Raw genomic sequence first — 14,264 nt, 5'->3', positions numbered from 1 at the left:
AGGCGACTATAAGCTGGGCCTGAAGTACTGTGTTTTAGTTATAATGTGAGATGCTTTTAACAATGTTTGCTGTAAAGATGACAAAGTAAACTTGATGCACTTAATGCAAGAGAGTCGGCGTTTACTCTGGCTTTAATGTGAGTTTATCATAAAAGATTCTGTCCGGACAAACTACTGGACTACAGCAGGATGAGCTGAACAGAACCTCACCGTCTTTACGAAGTTTGGACCCTTAAAAGCTAAAATACATCCATCAAATTTTCTTAAAAAGTCATCCAACCATCGAGTTTGAAGAAGGCTTTTGCAAAGAGAGAACAGGAAAAGCTTCAGGGGTTTCATTTCATTTATTGGAGGCTTGCGTAAAGTTTGTCAATCTGTTGTTGGAACAGAACCTTCAGCTCAGCCCTCTTGGCTTTGAGGGTGGGAGTCAAAAGGCCATTTTCTATGGTGAACAGCTCAGGGTGGAGGTGCACATCTTTTACCTACGGAGAGAGATGAGAAACGATGCATTTTTAACCATCAACCTCGAGTTTAGAGGAGAATATGAAGAGCATATGCAAAATTTGGGGGTTGGCGAGGAGAGGAAATGAGTCAAATGTTTGAAATCTGCATGTTATTCACAGACCAAATGGGGAAAAAGTTTGGTGATATGCAGCAGAACACACAAAGTATTCGCCCGGGGTTACTGAAAGCACAATATTCAGATGCAGGGGGTGCAAAAATGAAAGTTATCTGAATTAATTTCCCTAAACTGAAACAAAAGAGCTGCAGTAACTCGACTCCGATGAGCCAGGAGAGCCGTTACCTGCTCGAAGGACTTGAGACCCGCTTCCTTTCCTAGTTTGGTCATGTCTGAAATGATGGCCTTCTTAATTTCCTTCAAAAAGAAAAAGAGAAAAAAGATCTGTTAGAGTCATTTCGAATAAGTCTTTTATCACGTAAGTCAGCACCGCTCTACTTTCATTAAATGTGATTTGCAGACGTTTGTTTTATTGGTTTTACAGCAAGGAGGCGGGACTGTGCCAACTGGCCGCCTTTAGTGTTAATGATCATGTTTCCTGCAGATTCTCGGCTTTAGACACTTGTCCAAAATGTTAGCTCGGGAGCAGCGGCGTCGAACAGGGGGGAAAGTCAGACTGATTCACAGGGTCCAGCCTACAGGGGGCGCCCTAAGGGATATTTTCTTCTTTCGTTTTTTAAAAATCATTTTTTGAATAATGTCAATATATGTTGGTAATTTATGCAAATCCAATGTTCTCTGGATATACATCTGTTGAAATGTATATCCCAGCCTGCAAATAGGCTATAATCTATATCAGAGACCCCCATTATCAGTGCGCATTGGTTTAGTCCGCCTTCTGGCGGACTTTTGATCGTACATGCGCAATAAATTTCACTCACTTCATTATTAGGCATGAAACGCAGCAGCTGGCACATGAAAGATGTCATCAAAAAAATAAATAAATAAAAATCAGGCTTTCAGAAAAGAAAAAGGCAAGAAAGACAGAGGAAACAAAATGAAGGAGAGCAACTGCTGACTGATTTCTTTCCCAAGAAAGGTGAGCCCAAATGTCAAAATTACAGCCTACAGTAACTGATTATCCCATTCCGTTGCATACCACTGTGATAGCAGCCGAAGTCAAATAATTGAAAAATAATCTCTCATTTTGTTGGCTACCACATAATTGTGATATAGAAGCCTTATTTGTCTTAAATGTATTTATTTTCATAATAACTATTTGCCTATACAAGTGTCCCAAAAGCCTAACATAGGGTCGATGTTGGTTCAAATATGCATGGTAGTGGTTGTTCCTGGGGCCCCAAATTTGGTGCTACGCCCCTGCTCGGGAGCAGAAAGGCCCGTCCTACACACATATTCAACAGATATATTACCGTTTTTTTGCAGAGTTCTTCAATGGAGCCTTGGCAACCCAGTTTTTTGGACAAACCTGGCAGGACGTCAGGGTCAGGGACCACAATGGCAATCAGGCAGGCCTACAAACAGAGGAAAGCGTTGCTCATCAAAGCCAGAGTTCGCTGTGAACACACAGAAATCCGTAGATACGCCAGGCTTACCTGCAGACTGTCGCCGTGCACAAACACTTGGGCCACCAGCTCGCTGCGTATGTACACGTTCTCGATCTTCTCCGGTGCAATGTACTCCCCCTGAGCCAGCTTGAAGATGTTCTTCTTGCGGTCGACAATCCTCAAAACTCCACTCTGACAAAGCAAACCAAACCAAATAATCACACGACCCTTTGACCTCGCTTTAACCCTCCTGTTGTGTTGCGGGTCAAAAGTGACCCTCTACCATGTTTAGCTGTAGAAAAAAATACCTTAAACTATCTTTTTCCAACTTGAAATTTTATGCCTTTCCCTAAAAGGGACCCCATCATTAGAAAAAGTCAGACTTTATTTTTGTTTATGTTTCCATGTGGGCTGTACATCACTAGGGTACAAAGATTGTCTTATGGGTCATTTTTGACCCATAAGACAGCATTATAAATTATAAAAGCATTTAAACACCAGAAAAAAGTTCACTGTTTTTTTCAATATAATTAATTCAGAAGTAATTACTTCACATTTATATAATAGCAATAATAAACCTTTATTATGTAAAAGAAAACTGAAAAAAAAAAAAAGTGTAATCCTGAAAACTGGTGATTGTCTTTTTGTATTGTGTAACAAAAAAAACATGATAAAAAATGTATTGAATCGAGTTGAATAGATAAATAACAGGTGGGTTCATCATACAAAATAGATTTTGGATTTAAAATTCATTAAGTTGCTTTATTTTGGGGCTTTGGTAGGGCGGGTCATTTTTGACCCGTAGGACAAAGGGGAGTAAACAGAATGTTAACCCTTTTAACAAATGTTAACAAGGGAAGACACTGCGCTGCGAGCTGAGCGTCAGTTTCAGCAAACCCCGCCTCACTGAAATCATGGGCTCGGGTTTTATTGCACCTTTGGTCAGATTAGAGACATTCAGCAGAGTTACGGTGCAGGTAGTTGGGGTTATAGATTTGTCTTTTTAGTTGATAGTCTTGATCTTGACCGGTGGAGTCAGTTTTTAAATGTTATTTATATTCACACCGTGTTGCGTCATGCTACAGCCGCTTGTTTTGCTTTTTAATGGGCTGCCAACTGAGGGTTATAATCTTGCTGCAAAACAAAATTTACGAGTAACCTGAACCATGTCCATGAGGCGTTTATGCGTTTCATGACATGTGAGCAAATCACCTCGAAAGCCCCACTTCTGCTTTGGATCTACAGAGCAACACCTGCAGTCTGAGAAAGGCGAGGTCTAACCATTAGGGGGCGCCGGCTGGCTAAAATGAGTGTGTGTGTGGTGATGAGTTTAGAGGATTAATAGTTTTAGGGATGAAAAGCGTAGATGTTGACATGGCTGATCAACCATTTCACAAGCAAAATCATCCCATTTACAGCTAAGAAACTCTAATCAGATTAGACCCTTTTCAATCTCATCCGTTTATTTTTTAAACTTGAACTACAAACTGTTACTTTTCCCTCTATTTCGAACCTTTTCAAGCATCCCCAGGCGACAGATTCTACATTTAGCAAAGAAATACAATGATACGTAAAGTCCAAGTCAACCTGACATGTAGAAGAATAAGAAGTTTCTTTCAATTCCTGCCCAGCAGAGCTTAAACCCTTTTCATTTCATTATGTTCTCTGAAACACAGAACATAATATACTGCGACCCAAAGGCCTCATTCAGCCAACTGGTGCAATAAAAGTAAAATATTAAGAATCTGGTAAACAAAAACAAAGGCTCTGGCTTCTTACCGGGAGCCATTTTCCGATATCTCCAGTGTGTAGCCAGCCATCTTTATCCAAGGCCTCTGCCGTCCTCTCTGGGTCTTTTAAGTAGCCCTTGAACACATTTTTACCCTTGATGCAGACCTGAAAAAAAAAACATTTAAAACTCAATTCAGAACATGTGTTTAAAGGCCTCGGTATGCTTCTCCGTCGCTATCCGTCAATCCGACTCCGTGGTCACGCAGAGGCTATTAAACCTTTCGAAGTTCTCCGTCGGGATGTCGGATACCCAAAGGCAGTTCACCTCCCGATCAGTAGGCGTCGCTACGCTAAACGACCCAATCTCGCGACGTTTATCGTGAAAGTCGTTGATTGAACGATGGCGACCGAGAGAGAAAGACTGTTGGAGTTGGAGCTTGTTGATATTAAAATCCAAATAATTTTGACCAAATGTTGACCGGCACACTGTAAACTCTTTCAAAAATGACGGTGTTGTTGTTGTGAGAGGAAGGAGCTAAACCGGAAAAGTGATTCTGGAAATTATGTTGTTAGCCGACCAACAGAGATGGGGACTCGAGTCACTGTGACTTGGGCTCAAGTCGACTCGAGTTGCTGTTTTGATGACTTGTGACTTGACAAAAAAGAAAAGACTCGAGACTTGGAAGTTGAAGACTCGGCACTTGACTTGACACACGATGACTTGAATGACTTGAGAGTTATACAGTTCATGTTTTCAGTTTGAATATAAAATTAATAATTGAAAAAATTATATCGATTACCCGGTAGTAGCGCAGGATCAACATGGCAGCGGGAGGGTTTCGTAATTATCATTTTGACGGCAAAAGACAAACAGCACAGTGCAAGACATGCTGCAACAACATCTCGGACAGCCAGTCAACAACTTCGAACTTTGTTCGTCATTTGAAGATCCATTCTGACCAGTAAGAGCTTGTCAAATTAGCTAATATTATCCTGTTAGCCTAGTCGGTAGTTAGCTAACGTTAGCTTGATATGATACGGGGTGGGGGACAGTTACTTCACTTTATTAAGATCAGATTCTGCAGGTAAAATTGCAATAATAAGGTGACTTGACCAAGAAAAAATTACTTGGGACTTACTTGAGACTTGCACAAGTGTGACTTGGTCCCATCTCTGCCAACCAATCACAATCCTTGCGGTCTCCACGAGTCTCTGTCGCCTCGACGGATAGATAGGAATGTTGTCCGACGCACGCAAGCGTAGCCTTTCCCGGACGACCATAAATCAGGCTTAAGAGAACAGTTTTTGCATATTTGCTTGCCCTGGACTCAGATTTTAAGAAGTCATGACAGATTAGGCCCAATTTTTGAGTTCCGAGGGGTTCAAGTGCGTTAGCATCGACACCCTCTCGCTGGGTCTACATGAGATTAATTCGATTATAGCTATAGTTGGGTTATGCTTCTTATTTGAGCAAGGGTAATTATCCTTGGATATATGGCGGTGATTGAATCGAATCATAGGCACAAAGCATGTCATCGTATGATAGGTGGCGCTGTACCCATTCCAACTATTGCTAATAGAGCCACTTCCTGTTGACCTCTTCACCACCAACAACAACAACAACAAACTCAGGCATTGGAGAAAGATGGAGAACGCAGAGCGAAATGAAGCTACGTCCCTCTACATTTGGTCTGTGATGAGCTGCTTGTTGCACAAACTCAATGCCCAACGGAGCATTCTCCATCGCGTTGTTAGTTTCTTTCTGACGGGGGCGACAACAGGAATATCGACTCCTTCGACTTTCGGGTCACGACCCCGGGAAAAGTCCAATTCACCACGTGGTTCACCGTCTACAAGCCCGTTTAGTGCGACTATCAACCGAATTATCTCGGGGTCTTAATCCAACTGCGAGGAACCCGATCCGGTCCAATTTTTAGCCAGACTAAGGTGTATACAGGAACTTAATAACTCATTCTTATTGTAATTTAGCCAATAATCCGATCCTTTCAGTGCCATGTAACCCCACTGACAGCCTCTAACAGTATCCAAATATTCTCTTCCACCTACCTCTCCTTCACCGTTTGAAGCAAAGTAGTTCATTTCTTCGACATCGACCAACTTAACAAAATTACAGGGCAGAGGTACCCCGACATGACCTGTGGGGCAAGAGAAGCAGAAACATTTAGATTTACTCTCAATCATCTGCTGAGTTTGTCAGCAAAGGAAACCAATAAGTAGACAGTCATGTGCTACAGATGATGCTAAACAACCCACCAGCAGTGGCATCTCCCGGCATGGTGAAGGTGCAGCCAGCTGTGCACTCCGTCTGACCGTATCCTTCAAAGATCTGAGAGAACAAGTCGGAATTCATCTATAAAGTACATTTAAGAACACGCTGCCCGTTGACCAAAGTGCTGTACCTTAAGAACCAATTAAGGCATCACAAAGATCGACATGGATGCATAAAAGCAATAAAATCGGGGAAAATAAAGACAAAAGAATTTAGCCATCACAAGGAAATAAAAGAGACTTTAAATACATTTGGGCAACAACAGCAAAGACCCAGGCTCCTCTTTGTTCTGGGCTTGATCTAATGAGTAGATCCAAGTGATCTATAAGTGGGGCCCATTAAGTGCTTTATTTATCAATCCTACAAGGACCAGATCAACACGAGTCAGTGTCGACTTTATTCACCAAACACGAGCGACTTGTACTGTATTGGTGTCCGTTCAAACCTCACGACTGCTTCAGAAGCTGCGTTAGAAATCTTTCAAAGCAGAGGTTCAAGTCAGAGATGGAGACTCAAGTCGCATGACTCAAAATTTAGGAAGGACTTTGGTTAAGTAGCCTAGGTTAACAGTTACCAAATTAATTGCTAAGCCAAGGCTACGTGGATGTAGCTTATCGTTAATCTAATTGCTGTTTTGAAATAACCTGGATTTTTATCAGGTGTCCCTGAAATTGTAAAAGTAGGCTGACTAGTTCTCATCCACGTTTAGCTGCCAGAGTGTTTATTTAAGACTGGGGTCAAAAGACTTGGACTTTTGACTCGGGTCAAAAGACTTGGACTTTTGACTCGGGTCAAAAGACTTGTGAACATGCCTGGTTCAAGTTAAGGTCACAGAGAATCCTGCATTTAAAAAAGGAGGTTTGGTGACACCACCTCCAGATGATGGAGGGTTCATTACCTGGCAGCCCAGCGCAGCCCGGAGGAAGGTGAGAACAGGTGGAGCTATGGGTGCTGCCCCCGTCACCATGATCCGCACACGCCCGCCGAGGGACTCCTGAATCAAGTGGACACCATTTTCATTTGGTGAATGCATGAATCTAAAACAGTCTGCATTTGTTGAAACGGTAGCAGCACCTGGACTTTGTTGAAGATGAGTTTGTCCCATATGCTGTTCTTCCTGATGATGCCATCCTTCACTTCAGCGTATTTCCTCTCCACAGCAAAGTTGAGCAGCCATTTCTTGAACGGAGTCTTGGCGCCACCCTGAACCTAACGACAAAAACAAAAGAAAAAGAGAGATTTCTGCACTTTGAAAGTAAGTGACGGGGGGACTGTTTCATGTTTTAAGCAGAACCGGAGGGAAGAGGCAAGCCGTTCCAACACAAAAATGACTAACTTTGTCATAGACGCGGTTGAGAAGTCGAGGCACGACAGGGAAAATGGTGGGCTGCAGGGTTTTCATGTCATCTGGCAGCAGCCTGATGTCGCCCTGGAAGAATCCCACCCTAGCCCCGGCACCATAGACCACCGTCTATAAGACACACACAGAAAGACCTTAACGACACACACATCTTCATGGGGGATTGAAAATCATTTGATCTTACCTGTACAATTCTCTCAAACATGTGTGCTAAAGGCAGGAATGAAATGGTGACGTCCTGGGTCGATGGAACAACTGATGTCTGAGAGACAGAAACTCTGTTAAAAGCTTTGGCACAATGTCCAAAATGCAGAAAGGATCCACTGGTTAATCACACCTACCTCAAAGGTTTTAAGGACACCTGCAGCATCAGAGACCACATTCTCATGAGTCAACATCGCTCCTTTGGGGTCTCCTTTCAAGAGATTACAGAATATTTTACAGTAAAAACTCATATCATTCATATCTGGTCATGAAAATGGAGCCTATTCTCCAAAACAGTTGGTAGATGATTGATTTTTCTATAGATCTTTAAGTTCTTTGATTTTAGGTTCAGTGAGAACTGCCCAAAAACAGGAAGATGGACAATACCTATTCAGGTATTTCTAGGTTATGTGAAGATCTGCTTGCAGTTTTCTGTTGGCGTGACTCATCAGATCCTTTTCAGGGCTGTGTGGACACATCAGATTCTTGATTCTGGTTTGAATACCCCATTTGTGTCACTCGAGTATGTGGTCGTAGATAAAGTGGCAAGAGGACACTCGCTGGTTCTATGCGTTGCCACTGCACTGCTAACAATAGCTTCTCTTTGTTCTTCTCAATCCTTTGCTGTTATACATTCCATTTGAGCATTTCAGGTGCCTCCGTCATCCTTTTGTTGAAGCATGGGGGCATGCACAAAAGTGCAATTTTTTTTCTTCTAAATCATCTTCCCATTTGTCTAGGGACCTAACTTACCGCACTTAGTCTAGCAACAGTTATGCTCTTAGCTGTTTGGTTTTGGAAGGAAAAGCACTTATGATTTCTTGTGACCTGAAGTTCTTTTGCCTACCGATGTGGAACACACTTATTGTAAGTCGCTTTGGATAAAAGCGTTTGCAAAATGACCGTATTGTAATGTAATGTAAAGCAAAAATGTATCTGGTGCACATTTGTGCATCCAGTGACTGAATCACATGAAGGTCAGATGTAAGACACTTGTAGTTATGATTGTAAATCATCAGATCTGATCTGTATTGGATCAGAACTGAACAATGGTAGTTTGATGCGACCCTAACCCTAGAGCAGGGATGTCTCTAGGGTTGGGTTTCAGATCAAATGGATCACTTCAAAAGATTGTTAAGTTGTGTACAAGCCTGCTAATGATGCACTGATCTGAATCAGATGTGTTAAAGCATGGAAACATCTAAAACCTGCAGGACGGCGGCCCTCGTGGACCAGATGTGGACGTCCCTGCCCTAGAGAATCTGGCAATGTGTTTTCTCTTTGGCTCCCCCTACAGTTGAGGAACAGAACACCTCGGTGATGAAAAGCCCTGCTCTTATTTCGCCATGCTGTATCTATCTCAGCCCACATCTGCAGTTTCAGGCTGTGCAAAGCAAAGGTCAGTGTCGGTCAAAATGAGTCGGAGCATATTTCAAAGCTTCGTAGACCTCAGACGTCACACTGATGACAGCAAGGTAGCTGAAAACGCTTCGTGAAAGGCAACATGTTGAATGTGGTACATCTTAATGACCAGTCTGGTGGACATGCCAACTTCTGCCAATTTGCACTAAATGGGAAAAAAATTAGGGCTGGGCGAGTTAACTCGTTATTATCGCGTTAACGCATTGATTATTTAACGTCGATAAATATTTTATCTCACATTAACTCAGGTTTTTTAATTTTTTTGGGGGGGGCTTTTGTGCCTTTGATGGATAGGAAAGTTCAGAGACAGGAAGCAGGGGGCAGAGAGAGGGGGAACGACATGCAGCACAGGGCCGTCCGATTTGGGACTCGAACCGGGGCCAGCTGCAGCGAGGACTATAGCCTCTGTACATGGGGCCACTTTTACTCGGCCATTTTCATTTTAAAGTTCTTCCAGACGGCGGAGTCGACAGAACCAAAGTCATCTGTAAACACTGCCAAGTTGAATTGTCTTCTCAGCGTAGTAGTTCCAGTCTAAAATATCACTTAAAGGCAAAACACACAACTGATAGCAGCAAGTCATTCAAGGAAACAGACAGTGGAGCGAGGCTTCTACATAAAAACTACAGAAAGATGCTGATGTTAAAAGTGTGTTTGCACAACAAATGTTATGGCACTTTCATTCATATGGCAGCACATTTAAAATAAAACTAAATGCTAAAAGCTATACACTACTTTTGGATTCATTTTTGGATTTTGTGTACAAATGCGATTAATTAGATTAAAATTTTTAATCGTTGCCCAGCCCTTAAAAAAATAAATAAATAAATAAAAATAAATAAATAAATAATAAAAAAAAAAAATACAACAGAAGCTGATATATTAGAGATACAAGCGAACAGTTCCACTCTGTGATGGTAACCTGATCGTGTAAACCAAAGGTTGTCAAAGTGTGAGGCTGCCACAGAGTTTCGGGTGAAGGTTGGTGAACAGAGGTGAGGACATGAAAGTTATCAGAAGAATATCTTAAATCTGAGATGTGGGTGAAAGGCTCAGATCAATAAATAAGACACTAATGAATACTTATGGACGTTAGTCTGGATATGTCAAACACCAGTACGTGCAGAAATGTGTATGGGAGAATCCTATAGGCTTCCAGGGATTTACCAAAACCAAGCAAAAGGGTGACACTAATTGTTGCATCTTTTCTCCCACTTTGAGAGCTATAAGTCTCCCGCTCAGCTAGACTTTTAAAATCCCCGATGAGTCACCAAATTTCACAGCTGCAGATTCAGTCGGTGCCAAAACACGTGTGCATCAAAGATTCAGGCTTCCTGGAGAGATTGCATGATAACCCCAGTGGGCACAGAAGCGTGAACACATACAAACCTCTGTATGCAGCAACCACATAGAAGGCTGTTAATGTTGTTGATGAGACTTCGCATCATATTGCATCTCATTTTGCATCACTTCTGATCTCTTGGAAGCTAATTACATTCTCATTTATTTAATTTTGCGTTTCTGTTTGGGCCCGGTAATCCATCCACGGTCAAAAATGATCACCTGTTGTGCCGCTGGTGAAGCAAACAATACTCAGGTCTTCTGGTTTTGGTGGCTGTTAAGACAGAAAAAAATCAGCACTTAAAAAAGTGTGCAGCTTATAAAGATTAAACCTGAAGCTCGTTAATCGGGACTTACGATTGGCTTCTGAAGATTGCTTTTCCCCTGTGCCTGGAGTACACAAAGTGCGTGTCAGTAGGATCAGTGGGAAGTAAAAAGGTCTTTAACAGTGTCCACTTCTGCGTTACCTCGGTGTCCTGCATGGACAAGATGTCCACCCCGCACTTTGCTCCCCGTTCGACCATCTCAGGGCTGAAGGGGTCCATGATGATGACGGTTTTGAGAACTGAAGTCTGACCTTTCTCCCGGTTCTGCAGCAGTGTTTCTGCCTTCTTCTGATTGTCACAGAGCACAGTGGAGATCTCAGCTAAAGGAACAAGAAAAACAGATTAGTGGCTTAAGATGATGCGTTTGCTTTTATGGTTGACACGGCAACGAGATTCAGAGGTTTTCAGTTAATCGTCTTAACTAATAACATATATTCTATAACTAAATGAAGCACAGTCTGAGGGCGCATACATGATAAGGGATTAAAGCAAACTCCACACAGATCCCAGTGGAGACCGGAGGGTTGCTGGACTTCTTCCCGCCCTGTAATTAGCAGCATTAGTGTGTGAGAGAAGCTCCAATTACCTCGGTCGATAATGAACACAAGAGCCTCAGGACCCAGCGTGTCGTACAGGGGAACTGCCGCCATGGAGTAGGTGTAACACGCCAGTTCACCAATAATCCACTGCGAGTCACCCGTAAAACAGCGAGGCAACAAAGTTAGGGCGCGCTTCTCAGAGAAGAAGTTCTTTACGAAACAGACACCGAGAGTCCTCTTACCTCAGGTCTGTTCTGAGCAAAGATGCCGATGAACGTGTCCGGGTTTGGTTTCAAACCTCTGTGAAGGAGGCCCGACCCCAGGTGCTCTGCTCTGTCGGACACCTTCAGAGAGGAGGACGAGTAAACGAAAGCTGAAATCCACCAACAGCCCCTTTTCCACCGCGCTGTTGGTGGATATTTATGGAACATCATTTTACCTGTTTGTACTTCAGCCACTGGTAAGGTTTCCCAGGTTTTCTGTAGCCCAAGCAGGGTCCGTTCCCTGCAAAAGAGAAAATGGACCCAATATTAAGACTACGTGACCTATCAGAGCAAGATCAGGCACTAAAAAAGCTCCACCGCTGTATGTTTAGGCCCTGAAACAGTTTAATGTTGGAGTTTAAAGATGCTTCTGTCAAAGATTAGTTCACCAATACACTGAGCACCAAGTTCTTAGTTTCAAATGACATTTCTTGGCTATGAGTGGAGCCATTCTTCAAAGTGTCGCCTTATTTTGTTCAAAGGTACGTCAGAGCTCAATCATGTGATCACTGAGTTCCAATGATGCATTTCTGGAGGCTGTGATGCAGAGATGGGGACTCAAGTCACTGTGACTTGGACTCGAGTCGCTGTTTTGATGACTTGTGACTTGACAAAATAAGACTTGAGACTCGACTCGGACTTGGAAGTGAAAGACTCGGGACTTGACTTGAGACACGATGACTTGAATGACTTGAGTGTTATTCAGTTCGAATATAAAATTAATAAATTAATTTAAAAAATAATATTGATTACCCGGTAGGAGCGCAGGCTGAGAATGGCGCCATGATTGGATCCCTACCCTGTCAATCAGTCATGCCCTCTCTACATACCTTAGTGTTTATTGGAGAGAATAAACTCATATCAGATATGCATCAACATGGCAGCGGGAGGGTTTCGTAATTACCATTTTGACGGCAAAAGACGAACAGCGCAGTGCAAGACATGCGGCATCAACATCTCTGACAGCCAGACGACAACTTCCAACTTTGTTCGTCATTTGAAGATCCATTATGACCAGTAACTGCTTGTCAAATTAGCTAATATTATCCTGTTAGCCTAGTCGGTAGTTAGCTAACGTTAGCTAGATATGATACGGGATGGACAGGTTGGACACATTGGCCAATGATGTTTACTGACAGTTACTTATATCTTTGTCTTTTCACTTTATTAAGATCAGATTCTGCAGGTAAAATTGCAATAATAAGGTGACTTGACTTTGACTTGACCAAGAAAAAATTACTACAGACTTGCACATGTGTGACTTGGTCCCATCTCTGCTGTGATGCATAATTCTAGCCACATAAACCCATCAGTGTGCAGTTTAACGGCTCACAAGTCGCTAAAAGCAACACTTTCCGCTCAAAAGAGGAAAGCCAAAGAATGGGTTTACTCCAGTGTCAAAGCTTGTCAACTTGTAAATGCTATAAGTCAGAGTACGTAATCAGATTACCTGAAACCCTCAGACCCCTCTGAAACACTTCATACAGGGTCTTGGCATCGTTGAAGAAAAACGACATGAGGTTGTTGTTCTCTTCCAGCAAAGCGGCCTTTCTCGCACCATCCTGAAGACAGAAGCAGAACATTTTAAAGTCCACTGAAGCAGCCACATTTATGAACATTTATGAAACTGAACTGACGGCTCTGCTGCTCTCACCTTGATACCAACAGTCTGGCAGTTGAGATCAGCGGGGCTGCGGAGGGGACTGGGCCGCGAGTTGAGGTAGAACAGGGTTGCCGCGCCGACGGCTAACAGTGAGATGATGACTGGGGTTGGGAGCGGCGAGAACAGCAGCTGGAGGATGAAGTCCATGGTGCAGGGCTGTCAGGGACGCAGAAAAACGTGGGGATTGACAAAGATTTAGCTCAAATAGAAACCCATTAAGCCCCAAACGGATGCCTCATAGGTCTTCATGCCATTCTGAGCTCCTTCCTGCCACTCTTGGGATTATCTCTATAATTATTTGGGTTCAAAGTCAACATGAATTGTGCAAGAGTTGCTCCTGATCACTCAAAGATAAGAGTCCAACTATGAAAGCTCGTACACATTGTAAGCTTCAAACAGTGTTTACATATGGCGACGATGAGGAGAGGAATGTAATTAGAAGAGGATAAACCTCTCTGAATCGGGTCTTTCCTTTAAATGAACAGAGTTTTCCTGTCTTTTTGGACTAAATGTGTTTCATTTGAGAACTCCACTCAGGTGAAGGTCAATTATTACATGGAAACATGCCAAGAACCTTCCAGGGAACAAACCACCTTTAATACATTTTGCACATCCATCAACAGTATTTAAAGCTGATCGCTGAAGCAGCTTATTGCTTTACAGAACTTGAAATATCTCAGAAATGCCCAACAGGGATGTTTTGGCAGCTTTACAGCACTCAGATTCACTATCAGATTATACAGTACAAGCAAAACCAGTGCCAGCACCACAGTTTGTTTAAGGACTCACCTATGCCAAAGGAAAGAAATGCCACTCTGACTCTCCTACCAGCAGCTGGTGTTCTGATGTGTGTGTGCACAGCGGATCCTCTTCCTCCGCTCTGAGAAATGAGAACTCATAAAAACAGCTGAGCGACTTCAAACCTTTGAACTTTGGCCGGCATCACTTCCCCAGATAAGACTGCACAGGCATGGAGGCCGTCTTAGGTTATAGGTCATAATATCAAAGCGGATGTTTTTTTTTAATTGATCAAATTCATTTAAGAAGTTTTCTCCAACATTCTGCTCTAAAGGAGTTTGAACTTAAGACGTTTATCT

General features: G+C 42.7%; 1 protein-coding gene across 3 annotated transcripts; it reads right to left on the bottom strand.

Moving 5' to 3' along the window:
* Positions 1 to 344: 344 nt before the first annotated feature.
* Positions 345 to 13,314, bottom strand: acsl5 (acyl-CoA synthetase long chain family member 5). Of its 3 annotated transcripts, none has more exons than XM_075456931.1 (20): positions 13,159 to 13,314; positions 12,955 to 13,066; positions 11,681 to 11,745; positions 11,484 to 11,585; positions 11,289 to 11,388; positions 10,844 to 11,022; positions 10,734 to 10,766; positions 10,599 to 10,650; positions 7,751 to 7,824; positions 7,594 to 7,671; positions 7,386 to 7,520; positions 7,124 to 7,258; positions 6,948 to 7,043; positions 6,034 to 6,106; positions 5,827 to 5,915; positions 3,808 to 3,924; positions 2,077 to 2,220; positions 1,894 to 1,995; positions 806 to 877; positions 345 to 482 (listed from the first exon to the last, which is right to left on the bottom strand). In XM_075456931.1, exons 1-20 carry the CDS (start codon positions 13,312 to 13,314, stop codon positions 345 to 347), a joined length of 2,052 nt encoding a protein of 683 aa, XP_075313046.1. The 3 variants fall into 3 exon arrangements, with proteins under 3 accessions (XP_075313046.1, XP_075313047.1, XP_075313048.1); XM_075456932.1 differs by having other exon boundaries at positions 13,153 to 13,224; XM_075456933.1 differs by lacking the exons at positions 11,484 to 11,585; positions 13,159 to 13,314 and having other exon boundaries at positions 12,955 to 13,057.
* Positions 13,315 to 14,264: the final 950 nt, after the last annotated feature.

Source organism: Odontesthes bonariensis, chromosome 23, assembly GCF_027942865.1.
Source record: "Odontesthes bonariensis isolate fOdoBon6 chromosome 23, fOdoBon6.hap1, whole genome shotgun sequence".
Classification (NCBI taxonomy): Eukaryota; Metazoa; Chordata; class Actinopteri; order Atheriniformes; family Atherinopsidae; genus Odontesthes; species Odontesthes bonariensis.
The sequence above is the reverse complement of the archived record's forward strand: the minus strand, read 5'-3'. Positions and strand labels throughout refer to the sequence as shown.

Bases quoted from the DNA above. Each gene is read 5' to 3' on its own strand.
- acsl5 (XM_075456931.1), bottom strand. From the start codon at position 13,314: ATGGACTTCATCCTCCAGCTGCTGTTCTCGCCGCTCCCAACCCCAGTC. The intron at 7,672-7,750 runs GTAGGTGTGATT...TCTGTCTCTCAG, and splicing joins GTGTCCTTAAAACCTTTGAG to ACATCAGTTGTTCCATCGAC. The intron at 2,221-3,807 runs GTAAGAAGCCAG...TTGCTTTGTCAG, and splicing joins ATATCGGAAAATGGCTCCCG to AGTGGAGTTTTGAGGATTGT.